General features: G+C 50.1%; 1 protein-coding gene across 2 annotated transcripts in view; it reads right to left on the reverse strand.

Moving 5' to 3' along the window:
* Window positions 1–15,930, reverse strand: part of PHF2 (PHD finger protein 2) — a 54,508-nt gene extending 38,578 nt beyond the window's left edge. For both annotated transcript variants that reach the window (XM_086846280.1, XM_086846279.1), the window contains exon 1: window positions 15,352–15,930. In XM_086846280.1, coding sequence (XP_086702406.1) covers window positions 15,352–15,449 — 98 coding nt within the window. In that variant the 5' untranslated portion in view covers window positions 15,450–15,930. The remainder of the gene's footprint in view (window positions 1–15,351) is intronic.

Genomic DNA, 15,930 nt, shown 5'->3' on the forward strand with positions numbered 1-15,930 from the left:
CTTCACAGAGCTTTTGATTTGTTTCCTTTGGGAGACTCATGGGTTATAATGGCATTCATTCCTATTTGCCAACCTTGTCCTTATAAATGAGGATCTTCATTAAATGAATGTTAAGAGATGAGCACTATAATTAGGACAGATTTAAAATGCAGTGTGCCTAAATCAGAGACTGCCCAAGATGTTCTCCTTTTTTATTAAGATATAATTTGAAGGAGAATTACTGCTTAGTTTAGAATGAATTATATTTTACAACAACCTCTTCTCACTGAGGGAATACACAGAGCAAGGAAATACACCCTGCTTCAGAAGTGAAGCCCAGCTCTCCTGATCCCTACTGCTGACAGATGACTCTCTCATGAATGAAAAGTGCTAGATAAGGCTCTTTTTCCCCTAATTATTTTATGTCACTTCAAAATCCTATTCAATCTTGCTGTCATATAATTTAAAATAATTAAAGACTCAGAGACTGACCCCAACAATCAATCACACAATTCCAGCTGACTGCAATTCCTGTCATCTTGATGAACTCAGAGGCAACACCTTGAAGAGGTGAACACCTTCACCACTGACTGAGGAGAAGATCTCATGCCATTTTCTGCACAGCAACATATTTCTTGTCCCATCCTCTGGAAGTGTCAGCCCCATCCTCTGCCATGTGAAGGACCTGAGCTGGGCACAGGACATCTGTGGACCCACTACTGTGCCAAGGCACTGCTGCTGCTGAAAACTGGGCTCAGCCTGTTCAGCAGAGAAGCTGCTCAGCCCTGTGTGATTACAGCTGCCCTGATGTTTGTTCTCCTCCTTCTCATCACTGGGTTTCCCAAAAGCAGATGGGAAATAAGCCAAGAGGGAAGGAACCACAGAAAGAGAGTAGTAAAAAGCAGGAATAAAACCGAAGGAAAAAATTGCCAAGCCCAAATTAAACCCAAAAGGTCAAGAAGTCCATTAAACAAACAGAACAGAAATAACCCTCCTCTCAAAATCATTCTCTTAGGTTTCGTTTATTCCTTGTGTAACTCTGCTGAGAGAAGTGGCACGGCTCCACAAAGGAACCTGGCCACACATAAAACCTTTTCCAGGCTGGGTGGCCGTACTGCAGCTGCAGGGAGCAAGAAGGGCTCATCCTGACCTGGGAGCAGGGGAAGGGGACAAAGCAGACACCACCCCTGTGCACAGCAGCCCAGCACATCCCAGCCCTGCCCCAAAGGGGGCTGCCAGGGCAGCCCAAGGGCTGAGCCAACAGCTGCAGGTGTGAAAAGCCAACTGGTTGGTACATGTCTTGTCTCTGCTGCTTTCTTCCCCTCTCCCGCTCCTTTCAGCAGTCACCTTCTGTTCTCTGTGGATGGTTTCTATTTCATCTTCAACTGATGTGCAGGTGTCAGCCACGAAGCGCGGTGCTGCGACACTCGTCCCACTCGGCGTGGCACCATCCACACAGCTCCGCTCTGCTGCCACAGGACTGCAGACAGACACACCTCAGCAGACACCCTGCACTCTACAGAACTCAGAAACCAAGCCAGAGAGCAGGCAGCACACATTCCAGCTCCCCCTGCCATGGCCAGGTGCAGTGCAGGGACCCTTCCCCACAGCTCCCCTCCACAGCCCAGCACTCAGCCCTGTGACCAACACAGCAGCCCCTCCACCCACTGACCCACACGGGGCTTTTGGCCCAGCAGAATGACAGAATCACAGAATCATTTACATTGGTAAAGAATCTGAAGGACATGGAGTCCAACCATCCCTCAGCACTGCCAATGCCACCACTAATTCATGTCCCCAAGTGCCCCAAACCCTTTCTGCCCTCTCCTGAGGAAAGCAGCACTCCATGCCTTGTGGAGCTCCATAGCTCTGGGGGTTGCTACCAGTTTGCTCCATGAACACTCACAGGCTCCATGTCCTCAGACCTGCCATCCTCACAGGACACTCCTAACCAGAGTCCCTGTCAGCAGAACAACCTCTCATAATGCCCCATTCAGCATCTCAGATCGAGCTTCCCCATGCCTGAGAGCTAAACACAAGTGGGGTGGACACAGAGGTTTTTCTGCTGAGGTCACTGAGAGCTTTTTACAGAGTAAAGAGCACTTGCAAGAGAAGTCCTGCCCTGGAGTTCTGCCTGAGTGAAAACGCTGTGTCACGTTAGTGGCCATACACCAGAAAGTGGACTCAGGCATAAAACTGCCCTTTACCTTCCTCCCTCCAGCTCCCAGATCATCCCAGTCTGCATAGGCAACACTCCAGATCCCTAAAAACCTCCTCCTCTATCTCCAAACGTACTGCAAAACTTCTCCATGGGATTAGTGCTGGGTTGATCAGATAATGAAGTGATGGAGTGCATTCTCTCACGTGCACTGAGGCAAGCACAACAGTAAACAAAAGATCCCGGGAATGGACTGATTTTCATGAGCATTTTAGAAACCACAGGCTGTATTCTGCCCAGTGCAGAAGGGAGTAGGAAGGAGAATTGTCTCAGGGAAAACAATCCTTGAATTATTGTATGATCACCGAAATTCTGTGATATCTGTCTCAGCACTTCTTCCTCATGCAGCACGTCACCTCAGCTTGACCACTGCTCCATGAGGAGCTCCAGGAGGCAGCCCCTGGGAACAGCCCACAAAAAACAAACCCAGCACAAATCATCCTCCAGAGAGAGCTGCTGCAATCCAGCCTTCGTGTGTTTTCACTCACAGGCCACCTTCTGCCCAAGCACAGCTCAAACCACTTTACAGAAATCTCTATTGCCACGTGCCTTTTGTTCCTCAGCAAAAACCAACCGGTGACATTGTATAAAAGAAATATCACCCACCTTGGAAAAAATAAATCAGCCAAACAGAAATAAATGAAGTTTCTAGATCTCAGCAACCTGCAGCTACTGCACAGCCCAAGTCTTTGGCAGCATCACACTGTTATGTGGTGTAACTAGAACCCATGCATGCCAGTGACAACTCTGTTACTCAAAGCTGCAAGTCAGAGCCCACGGAATCAGCCAGGGCTCACTGCTCAGTTCCTGGAGACCCTGCGGAACGCGGTTTCAAGGCTCGATATAACACATGGTGAGGGATGAGGAGGGTGGGCACTGCCAGCTCTCCAACCTGCATGGATCCACACCCTCCAGACCAACAGAGGCATCTCCCATGGCAGACGGGTCCGAGTGAGCCCTCAGCCACCAGCCCAGCGTGGCAGCAAGCAGCACTGAAATGAAACTGGACTGAACCTCAGCCTTTCCTTGCTGGCCCAAGGATCTGAAGATTAAAAGCATCTCTCTATGGGGAATGGCACCCCACAAGTGGCCAGGCAGGTAAGCTACCTTCCCAGGAGAGCCCCACAGCAGAAGAAACCCCAAAAGTTGGGCTAAACCCAAGCCCTGAGGAGCAGGAACCAGGATCAGGTGTGCTGTAATACAAACATGTGTTTACCAAGCACTTATGTCTTGCTCTCTGCAATCCTAGGAATTACCTTTTAAAATGAGCACAAACACACCAGGAAATCAGCCATTGTGTAAAACCCTTACAAACTGAACACAGCCTTGCCACCACCCTGTCACTCCATTTCTCCCTCCAACAGGAACACTGCTGCAAATAGTAGTAATATCAGCTACAGATAATAAATATAACAATATATATAATAAATATAATAACCAATAACTGTAATATCAGCTGCGCAGGACCCACAACTCCCCAAAGTCCTGTGACACTGGCCTGTTACAAACCCACACTGCAACCAATGGATCCCTCTGGAATTTTTGTGGAGCAACACCACTCCTCTGCATTTCATCCTCCTTCTCACCCCTCCCGACCACGATGAGGATCTGCTCATCCTGTGTGTCACATCCACAGCCACACGAAGGGCAGGAGCAGGCTGGAGCTGGGCAGAGTGTGTGTATGACTAAATGACACATAAATGCAAATAAACTAAACAGCAGCAAAGCACCAGACATCATCAACTTTGTACAGCAACAACTGCTTGTACCTGTGCATTTATACATCCATGTATGTACTTATACACATCAATACAAATCTGACTACTGTGTGTGTTTGATTTGCTTTCATTGTGACACCCATTTATATAACCATTTATATAACTTACTTTTAAATCTGAGGTAACTTATCAGTGTAATTTGCATAAGCATGCTCAGATCTCACTAAAAATACTGATCAATGGTTGGTTGTCCTATTCAGTCTACAGAAGCATTTTCATGTATTCTTTATAGATATTTATAAATATATAAACACATGGCAATCCTGACATTACCTTTTCATGCTCTGTTTTGCATGGCAGACACTTTGAACCAACTGCAACGCTCACAGGGGGAGCTCCAAAACGAGCCGACAGTACAACAAGGAGGGAGAAGGAACAGGAATGATTTTCACTGTCATATTTACAAAGAACTTACTATATTAAATCCAACAGCCACACAATTAAAGAATGATAAATTATTAACAGAACCTCTGAACCACTCTTGACAGTTCCTGTTGTTAAGATGCATAGCCTGCTCTTGTATCTTTATTTCATTTTAGCACTTCAAATACATTTTCAGAAGATTAACATCAAGTTTCAAATGACCTAATTACAGCTGTATCACATTTTATTCCTATTTCAAGATGCAGACTGGCTTTATATGTCCCCATGTCCATCCATGCTGAGCTGGGTGTGCTCTCTCATGCCGTTCTCCAACTGGCTCACCTCCACCCTCGCTAATCCAGGCACAGCACAGGCTCCCCTGCCCACGGAGTGCTCAGCACTGCCCCACTGCTGAAGACAGACAGGTGGAGATGGCCCATCCTGGGCTTTGAGACAGCACAGGTGTGTGGGGGAAGGATGGATAACATCCTTAACACGGGGAAACAAAGAGAACCTGTGTGTTTAGAAGGAAAACCATGACAGCAACAGCTGTAAACCACAAGTGTCCTCAGATCAGGCATTCAGACTGGGCACTGAGCTGGTACGAGACTAAGCGGTGTCCTCTGTGTCCATGGACTCGTAAGGATTTGCTCCACCTGGTAACTGACAGGAAAACCCCAATAATATTTCTTAATCCCCCATGATTTTGAGCTGTGGAGGAGCAGTAAGAGCTCAGATAAGATAAAGTCCCCAGTGACACCAGCAGTGAGTTAGCAGTGGGGATTCACGTTGCTACGTGTGGTGTTGTGCTGACGTGAAGTGCTCTTCTCTTCAGCTGATTCAGACAACTGCACATCCACACACCCTGGCAGGAGGCTGGAACAAGGTGAGGTTTAAAGTCCCTCCCAACCCAAATGATTCTGGGATTCTATGAGAAGTTATAAATTTCCTCTTTTTCTCCAGATACTTTTCTTGCCTTTTTAGAAATATGACACAGAGTGTTAATATTGTTTCACTGCTTTTGACTTATCAACATAAAATCAAAGCTCAGCCTTGCTCTTCTCAAAGGGAAAACCTTCCCTGACTGAACCCCTCCAGCCCATGCAGGATGTGCTCTACAAGACACTCCTTAAAAGTGTTCCACAAGACATCCTTCCTCAAAAAATGATTGTGACATTTTCTGTGGCATTTCTGTCTGTCTGAAGCCCTGTGGCACGAGCAGGGCCTGGAACTCCAGCAGTCAGTGCCACTGAGCCTCCCCATCAGCCTGCTTTGCAGTCAAAGCAATCAGTTCTGCTCTGAGAGGGATTTCAGAGCTCCAAGAATGCAAGGAAACACAAAATTCAGAAAGAACAATGAAAAGGCAGCAGCAGCAGCAGCGGGTTCAGGCTGTGACTGCAGGCAGCCAGACGGGCTCTGCTCCCACTCACTGCAAGGCTCCAGGTAAGTGCTCTTCAGAAACACCTCCTTGACACACGTTTCCCTTCCTCAAACCATTTGCCAACTTTCACACCACAAAAAAGCAGAAACAATTATTCTGAAGAACATTTGTGTGCTTTGTACCTGAAAAACTTCCTTGCACCAAAGCACAAAACAACAGTTCTGTTTGTTCCAAATAAAAAGTTCCAAGCAACCAAAAAAACCCCAACTAAACAACAAAACCTGCCCACCCTTCAGCAGTTTTGATTGTGAGTGACATGTTGAATAGATCATTTCCTACAGCCCCTTGCTTTGGAAGCATCAGGGAACAACCCCAGCTCATTCCAGCCCTTTGGGTATTTTCCAAACAGGATTGTAATTGAATTCCAGCAACTACTTCAGCATTTTTAAAATGGAAAAATTAAGCAGTATGGTAAAAAGGGACATAAATTGTATATGGGACTTTGGTAGCAGCCAACACCAGTCCAGGGCAGCTCTGGATGGTAAGTGGGAGCAGAACACTGCCCAGTAGCACCCTCAGTGCAGGGCTGCTCCTCACACCATCTCCTCCCCACCAGTGCCACTGACAGCACCTGCTCCCCTCCCCGTGCACTCTGCAAACGCCACAAGTGAATCTGAAATGTGAACTCCCACCTTCCAGTGGCACCCCCAGCATCCCACTGCACACAGGGCTGTGTCCAGCCTGCAAACCAAAGGGATTTCACTGCATTCCCTGGGAGCTGCTCCCGGGGAGCAGAGAAGGTGCAGGATGAGCACACAGCCGGTCACACCCAAACCTTGGGGGTACCTGAAGCTGCTCCTCTGTGGGGCTGAGCAGGAATCACCGCTGCACAGCCAACCTCAGCACTCTTGCCTTGTACAGGAGGTGTTTGGGCAAAATTGTCCTGTTCTCTGGTCAGTCTGGTGTGATGTCAAAAAGAGGGTAAAACTTGATGAAACCTGCAAATGCCGGGCACTGACAGCGCTGCGAACCTGGCCCGGCCCAGGAGAGCGGCTGGGATGTCCCTGAAGCATTTACTCTGTTTGTAACACTCCTGTGCAACTCTGTGTCCAGAGAATGAAGGAAAATAATGTATCCAAGGGCTTGAGAGCCCTCTCCATCCATTCCAGCGAGGCGTCCTCACACACCGTGCCTGGCAGTGTCTCCTCCAGTCTGTGACTTACAAGCAGAATCAGGAATAGTAACACTTCTTCACCCACAGCTGCCTTTCACCCCCTGGTATTGCTCATAGTCTCCTGCAGTTTTACTCCCACACCTTCCAGCAATCCCTGATTTTGCTGCATCCATGGGCACACGCCCATTCCTTCCGCAGCAGCTGGAGCTGGATCGGCGGTGCTGCAGCGGTGCTGGTGGGCAGAGGCTGTGCTGGAGATGTTCAGGGTGTTCAGGGTGTTCAGATGCTGCTGCCCTGGGCTCAGTGTGGAGCTGCTGAAGGACAGTGCTGTGAGCAGCTCCCTGTCAGCAGCTGTGCCGGCACCGCAGCCCCGCGGCTCCACCGAGCCGAACCTTGTCACGGTCCCGTGCAATAGTCTAAAAAACTCTTCTGAGGGACTGCCACGTGTTTCTTTCTGCTTTCCCCAGTCCTTCAGCATTTTGACTTACCTATGCTAGTTCAGCAGGCTGGAGAGGTTTTTTTCTTGCTCCAACTCAGAAAAAGGCTGAGGCCTTCTGCTGTTATTCATGAGCCAATTCCAAAGGCAGAAACCCAATTTCAAAACCAGGCTGCTTAAAAAGTAACTAGTGCAGACATATCAGTCTCCTTTACAAGTTTAATGTAGATAACCAAGATTTGTCTAATAATTTACTGCAAATATAAACAAAGAAAATGGGAAACTTGAATGTGGAATAGAAGAGATGGGAAAAATATTCACTGAAACATGGTCAAAAGTTAAAAGGCCCCTGTATAGAACTAGGAAACGAAGAGTATTTCTTGGACTGTAGAAGAAATATTCTACTATTTCAGCCAAACCCAGATGAACAATTTTATCATCCCACAATTCAAGAAGATGACTTGAGCAGAAGCACATCAAAACATTGATAGAAACACCTCAGTGAGAAAGAGGCTCTTCACTAATGCAATAATACAGCACTTGGAAACTGAAAATAAGCAAACTTGGATTGGAAATACACATGATTTTTTCCAATAATGAACTAATAAACCATTGGGACAACTCATTAGTGGATTTGTTGACTTTTCCTCAAGAACAGCTGTGCTTTCATTTGGCCAGTGTGTTTGTCCTGATGCAAAAGAGTTGGTGGATAAGAGATTCAAATACTGCCAAGAACCACTTTGGCAGTAAAAGCAGTGAATTCATCGGATCTTCTCAGAACACATCTGAGTGTTTTAAGACCTTCTCAGCCATCTCAACAAGAGCAAATCCCTTTTAGGACAAGCTCCATGTTTGCCTGTAAGGAAACACCATCCTCACCTTTCCCAACCCTCTGCAACATGCTCTGCCCACCTTTACACCTCTCAGCAGCAAAGTTTCATTGAGAGACAAAACCAGAGCAGGAATTAGTCAAGGCTCTGGAATGATGAATCCTTTATCAGCAAGCAGCTGCAGAGTAGCACTGTCAGTGCTACACACAGGAGCAGGGATGAGGAGTAGAGGCTGGTAAGAGGCAGCCCCTGGGCTCCCAGCCTACGGCACCTGGGCTCTCCGGCGTCTCGTGGCACCTCTGGGACTCAGATTGCTGAAGACTTGGAACAAAAGACTGAGCAGCCCCACATGTTTACCATTGACTCTTCATTCAGGTATCCAGGAGGACTCCTGGTGACAGCATTCTCTAACTCCCTGGGAAACACTTCTGGGATGTGAAGGAGCTTGTATGCAGTTCATATGCTGTCCCCATGGCCTGCAAGGAGAGAGGGGTTCCAGTGGTTCTGCTCCTTTTGGCTACATAAATTAAGAGTATGCTGGATGCCCTCCAGCTTCCTTAGTAACTGCTGCAATTGTATTTCAGGGTATTTAGTGATCACGAATGGAGAGGAAATCCCAAGTGGGTATATGGTGACCCAGGAGACACTGCCTGTTCTCACACAAGCCCAGCAGCACTGCAAGCCCTTTCGCTTCCCCCACCCGCCCCGAGCCAGAGTCTTTGCTGAGATGCTCAATAAAGGTATTAAATCCCACTCACAACCTGGCTGCTCCTGCACAATGATCCTTGGCTGCTCCATGTGCTGCTGACACAAGGGACATGGCACATATGGCACAGGAGCAGCACTCCAGCCAATATTCTCATTTCCATTCCCTTCCATTGAGATGTTAACAGCAAAAATGGAGGTTTAACAAAAATCACAGCTACTGATATCTAGCAGAAATATTTCACTTTTTTTTTGCTTGTTACATCCTTCTAGTCTGCCAGATGAGGCAAAATGCTGTTTCTGAGAATAAATGTGCCATGTATTTTGCTAAAAGAGGAAAACACAATGAAATCCATGAGCAATTCCATAAAAACAATAAGGCAGCTCTCACATAGTTCCAGATTACTGGGTTGACAATTGCAAACAGGAAATTTAAAAATATCTTTCTTTCTGCAATTCTGGTTTATTTTTTCCTGTCAAAATACACTACTGCTTAACTTTCTGCTTGTCTCGACTAATGGATGAAGCCCTAAAAATTGCTGAATATCCCAGAAGAAGCCTACCCTGGTTAGCTGGGAAGCTAAGCACAATTACACCCAGGGAAACTCAGTGTCCTCACTCCTGCTCTGCCTGTAAGCACAGAACTAAGCCCTGGCCTCACCTGGAGAAGCAGCACCTGCCATTTTTTGGGGATGTGCCTGAGAGGAAAAGAAGGAGCTCCTCCATGGGCTGCTGGCTGGGAGCCCTGCATGTGTTTGTCAGCCTCTTCCAACAGCTCTTCCAAAGGCCCAGGAGAGTGCAACAAGAAGAGATCTGCACTCTCCAAGACCAGGAGAGAATATTCATCCCTGGCTGCCCCAGGGCTGGAGAGCATCAAGCACCAGAAGGAAGCAGGAGATCACGGAATCATTGAACAGTTTGGGCTGGAAAAGACCCTTAAAATCATCAGCCATCCCCCCAGCACTGCCAAGTGCACCACTAACCCACGTCCCCAACCTGCACCTCTCTTAAATCCATCCAGGGATGGTGACTCCATCACTGCCCTGGGCAGTCTGTGCCCGGGATGACAACCCTTTTGATGAAGAAATCTTCCCCAATATCCAATCTAAACTGCCCCTGGCACAGCTTGAAGCCATTTGCCTCAAGAGGCTGCAGCCTGATCACACCACACTACTGGAGACCACGGCCCCCAGGACACCCCTGGCCCTTCTGAGGAGGGGGGGAGATGCTCAGCCATCACAGGGGGTGGGGAATCAACATCCCAGGAAAAATCTGCATGAGAGACCTGGTAAGATTGGCCAAACATGTTTTTATTGCCATCATATTGTGTACCAGAGGTATTTGGATGCAATAGCCAGGTAACATCCCAAAAGAGCCATGCATAAAGTCATTAAATGGGTTGGGAACAGGCTCTTTTTTATTTTTCCAGATAAAACCCTGGAAAGGAATTACTATTGGTATCAGCCAGCCAGTGTAAGATTTGCTAATGTACACCCACATTACAGTGTTATCAGTGACTGATAAGATGCATGACGTGGTCACTATGAAAACCCCACGTGATTCCAAAACACCAGCTCACCTGTAGCACAAAAAAGCCTCCAGCACTGTTACAGAGCACCTTTATAAGACACTTCTAAGGCCACAAACTGTGTTTTAATGAAATATTTTGGGAACTGTAGACCTACAGGCTGCCACACAAGAGAGGGCTGGCCCCATACAGGAGAGGACTATCTGGGCAAGGAGAACACACTCACTTTTTGGTGTAGATAGACCACAGTGCTGCTACAAAATTTATATTGGTAAGGAAGAGGAAAATATGTTAAGGTAATAATAAAGATGGTGGCCTCTGAGTTTTGGAAAGACTTATAGTGATTGTATAACACTTTTTCTCTTCATGAGTATCTCCCCCATACGTGGTTACATTACTTTGATAATTTTTGTCAAGACATCTTTACCCATCTCCTTTATTATGGAGCTCTTCAGCACGAAGGAAAAGGCTCCCCTTTGCTTGCAGAACTCATTTCTTTGTTGTGCCATAGCTGGTAAGGCTGCCATGCCTCTAGTGCTGAACTCAACAGGTACCCAGGGGCCCACAGGGCTACTCACGAAACAGTGCAAATAAAGGCTAGGTACTCATTAAACTGCAATATTTTTCTCTTTTTTTAATTAAACATGAATTGTGTTTAATGTTTCTAACATTTTATTCTTTCAGAGGTAAAATCTGGGTAACACCTTCCAGAATTAGAAGAATCTTTTTATACAAAAATCTTCTGTGATCTATATTGGCTCTCAAGTACCAGCAGGCCTGACAATGTTCATGTAGGCCTTTCCACCCTACTCTTGGTATTTCCACACAATACACAATATTCTTGGTATTACTTAGACTTGGATTTCCTAAAGCATTCTAATATAGGCATTAGCATGTCTCATTCATGATACCTGTTGTGGGCAGGCTCCCAGAAAAACTGAACCTGTCATGCCAACTAACTCTTCAGGAAAATTTGAAATAACCTGAGATTTTTAGTTATTTATTTTTAGTTATTAAAACTTAACACCTTCGTCCTATCTGGACTCAGCATATGAAAGGAAATCATTCTGGGCACAGCACAATTAACCTCAGGGATTCCCTCTGCTGTGATAAAACCAAAGCAAATAGCACTCTAGTTTTAGGGTTATCCTCATCTTCAGATTTTACCCAAACTTCCAAATTTGCCCATAGCCAGTGATAAGTTTGGGTAAAAGAGTGGAACTAGATGCTGCCGTGTAAAACCAGACCTGTTTTTGAAAAATGCTGAACGTTCCATTATGAGCATAAAATCTGCCCAAACACAGGGTTTGGCTTTGCAGTGTAACAGAGAAGCGCTTTTCTTAACCCAGCCGTGTTCTCTCTGTGTACCAGGGCATCCTGAGTAACCCCCACCATCACTTTAGGCTGTTCTGATAACTGCACCAGCTGCTTTTAGGTAACTAAACCTTTTACTAAGTTATTGACCACTGCTAGGCCTGGAGCAAGAAGGTTGGAAGTTAAAATATACACGAGGTAATAAAATCAATACTTGTTATTTCATTTAGCAAGCATGATCCCACCCTACAGCACCAACTGTGGGTTATAAGAACAGGTAACAAAATACTGCAGAGAAAATGAATAATTTACCTCTCCTCACCTACAGATGTAACAAGTAACCCCGTACAGATTTCTAGTTGAACAAACTCGTACAAAAAGGCTTGTCCTGGATACGAGGTTCTGTAGTGTTTCCATTGCAGATGAGACACTTGGAGAGCTGCCATGGTGTACCATCTTTTCCAGCCCCCAGCAACTTGCCAGCAAGCCCATCCCTGCTCCCAGGAAGGGGGAATGGAAGGTGTCCCTGAGGGGCAGCAGGGTGTCACTGGCCAGCAGCATCACCTGCAAGCTGAGGAGAAGGCAGAGCTCCTCACAGCACACAGCTGAACCCCCTTGTCCCACATTCCTGTGCCCGAGCAGCACTTGGCTGGGCAGGAAGCCTGGCTCACAGCCTGTGGCACAGCTGGCACCAATCCTTCTGTCCAGCCAGGCCTGCTCTTGAGGCAGCAGAGTGACCTGTGGCACCTGCTGAGGCTCAGCTTCTTCACACATCACAAGACCACTTCCTCTTCCTCCTCCTTTCCTGGTCTTCTTCCAAGAGCCCCCTCCCATGGCAACGGCGCCCGCTGTCCCTGCTGCCTGCAGACCTGGCAGCAGCCACAACCACACCAGGGCTCCTCCTTGGGATGGGACCCGAGGGGAGAGGAGCCAGCACGGGCAATGGAGGGGCCAGGAAACCACGAACAGCAGGGTGGCTGCTCAGGGCAGGGTACCGAGGTGTGTGGGACTGCAGCAGCCCAAAGAACGCAGGGCCCGCGCATAAAGAGCAGACAAACAGCCCCATGGCCACTCTGGCATTATTGTCCTTTCCTCTGCAATCATCTCCATCCTTCCCAGACTGCTGGAAGCTGCTTGTCTGGAGCAGCTCAGGCAAAGGGAGAGAACAGGAGTGATCACACCTCAGTGTCACAAGGAGTCACAGGGCTCTGAACACACCACAGCTCCATGGCTCAGCACACTTCAGCAGCATCCCAGTGCACTTGTCCCACGAGTGGAGAGGGCTCCATTGCCCTGTGTCCAACTTATAAACTACATTACATAAGTTTAACACACTTCAGATACTTTGAAAATATCAATTTGCTGTCAGAACTGCTGAAGTTGCCACAGAGATGCTGCCCAGCCTTAGATGAAAGGGAGACCATGACTGCTGCAGGGATAAACCCATGAAAAATATTTCTTTTAAATATTTGGGAACCCCTGTCAGAAGGGAAACATGAAAACAGCTGATCTGCCTCTACAAAACCAAACCAGAAATTACTTTTTTTCCTGAATTGCACACTGTACATCACATTAAAAAGAAGCAGAAGTATGATTAAAGCACTGGGTAAGCCTCCTGAGCACAGCGCAGCTGGGCACACCGTCTCATGTTTGGTTGCTGCACCTATGTAACATTGTATTTTTGATTGCAGTACTAAATAACATTGAATATTTTTGTTGCAGTTCCGTACAAACACTAACATCAGTGCTTTGAGCGCCCAGGACAGACAGGACTTCATACACTTAAATCCTAATTTTTTAAATTTTTTAATTTTTGCTATTTATTTGCTCGTATATTACCAAGAAATGCAAACAGTGCCATAGGAGCTGATTGCTCCTAATACTCCATGAACTTCTCTGATAAAATTAGTTCAGGTTTTGACACTGCAAAGTGAACTCCTCAGTTTTCTTTCTCTAAAATCGACCTCTGGACACTACCACAAGCTACGGAAAAAGAGTACAAACGCCCCACCCCCAGCAGCACTACAAATCAATTCTGCCCCTTATGCCACAAAATTAAACACCTTTCCTCGTGCTGTTGACCTTGAGCTGCCAACAACACGATCATCTGCTCCATCAGCCACAAGCAACCTCTCTTCGTCAGCTGCCAGGGACATTCTCCATCCTTTTGCTGTTTGCTCTTCAGGAATCCACTCCGTCATTACTTTGCCTGAAAATCTTAATTTTTTCATGCTCTTAAACTTTCTAAGTTTCAAGAACACATGCTAGAGGCTTCTCTCCAGCCTCACCTCACCATCTGTGCCCGAGTGCCCACTGGCACGGGCCAGCGCGAGTTCTGCGAGCCTCCCGTCCCGGACCCCCTCTGCTAGGGCTGGCTCTTTCTGCATTTCCCCTCCTGTTCCTGCACAGCTTCTAAAATAAACGGCAGGACATCATTCCTAATGCCACGGCAAAGCGTCCTGAACAGTTTATTCCGCGCGCGGAGGATCCGCGGATGCCCCAGGGCCCGCTCGGGCAGCCGTGAGCCGCACCAGGCAGAGCCTCTCGCCTGCCCCGCCAGCTCTTTGGAGACGCTGCTGGTTCCGATCAAAGAGCGACAGCCTAACCTGACCGGACCCCTGTCGTAAAAAGCGCTCATCCAGGTGATTTACTTGATTTTAATTGCACTTTTCACACTTCAGTCCTGGGGAATTGCTGCGATGCCGCTGACACTCCATCCTCCTCCGTCACATCCGAAGGGAGCGAGGGGTCCTGTCGGGGGCTGTCCCCGCGTGTTTCCCCCTTCGCACGGTGTCCCCCCTTCCCCGGCACGGCCGCCCGGGCGTGGGGCGGCTGCTGAGGCTCTCCGTCCCCAGTCACCGCCCCGGCCCCCATCACACCAGGCGCCACCGAAGTTCTACCGCCCGCCCCAACTCCGCCGCGGCCGCCCATTGTCTGCGCGCCGGGAGGCGCTTTGGGGAGAAACGAGCCGAAAAGCCGAGTCCTCCGCCCCGCCCGGCCTCCCCCGCCGCTCCCCTGGCCGCGGCCCCGCCGGGCAGGCCCCGGCTTGGGGCAGGGCCGGAGGTGCGCAGGGGTCCCCAGGGGCGGGGGCCCGGCGGGGCGGGCGCTGCGCCAGCGAGGGCTCCCCCCGCCCGCTCCCCCCGCCCCGCCCGGCGCCCAGGGGGCTGCCCGGCCGGGCGCTCCCCGCAGCCCCCGGCCCTCCCCGGCCACGGCCGCCCTGTCACCGGGGGACAGCCCGCGGCCAAGGTGCCCGAGCCCTGCCCGGGCGGGAGGCCGAGGCTCGGGGCCGAGCCCGCTGACAGCGCGGCCGAGCCCCGCCGCGGCCCCGCGCTCCCCGCCCCGGGCCCGGCTCCGGGAGGGACGCGGCGCGAAGCCGCGGGCGGGCGGCCCCGTCCCCTCCCCGGGCGCGCACAATGGCCCCCGCCAGCCGGGGCTCCGGTGTCACCGCGGGGGACCAGCTTTGTGTCGGGAATCCGGCCCCAGAGCCACAAAACGCACAAAACCAGCGCGCGGGGAGCGCGGGAGCGGCGCCGGGAAGCGCGGCTCCTCCTTCCCCGCTCCGGGAAGGCCTGCGGGAGGGAGCGCGGCGGCGGGAACACCGGGGGCGGCGGGGCCGGGGCCGGGGTGCCGGGCGCGGTGCGTTACCTGCCGTGGAACCAGTCCTTGCAGGCGTCGCACTCGATCATGAAGCGGGTCACGTCGTAGGGCAGCCGGCAGATGCAATAGACGGGCACCGTCGCCATGTTCGCGCCGACCGCGCCGATCCGCTCCCCTCACGGCCGCCCGCTCGCCCGGCCGAGCCGAGCGGAGCGCGGCGGGGCCGAGGCGCCGAGGGGGGAGACACGGGGGACGAAGGGGAGAGCGGAAAGCCAGAAATAATACAAAATAATAAAAAACGCTACAAAACCGCGGCGGCGGATTTAGGGCTCCAGAGGGGCGGGCGAGCGGTGCCTGAGGACAGGGAAGCGCTTCCCGGAGCCGGGGGCCATGGCCGGGTCCCGCCGCCCGCCGGCGCCGCGGGCCGGGGCTCTCTGTTGTTGTTGTTGTTGTTGTCCCTCCAGGATGGTGATTCCCGGTGCTCGGCGATCGCGGCGGTGCCCCCTGGTGACAGCCCGGCGCGGCCTCCCCGGCGGGCCCGGCCTTGCGTCAGCCCGGAGGGAGCGGGGCCGGGCGGAGCGGAGCGCGGCGGAGCGGAGCTCCCCGGTCGGGGCCGGGGCGCGGCGG

The sequence above is a fragment of the Cyanistes caeruleus genome, chromosome 11 (assembly GCF_971803275.1).
Source record: "Cyanistes caeruleus chromosome 11, bCyaCae1.hap1.1, whole genome shotgun sequence".
In the NCBI taxonomy this organism is placed as follows: Eukaryota; Metazoa; Chordata; class Aves; order Passeriformes; family Paridae; genus Cyanistes; species Cyanistes caeruleus.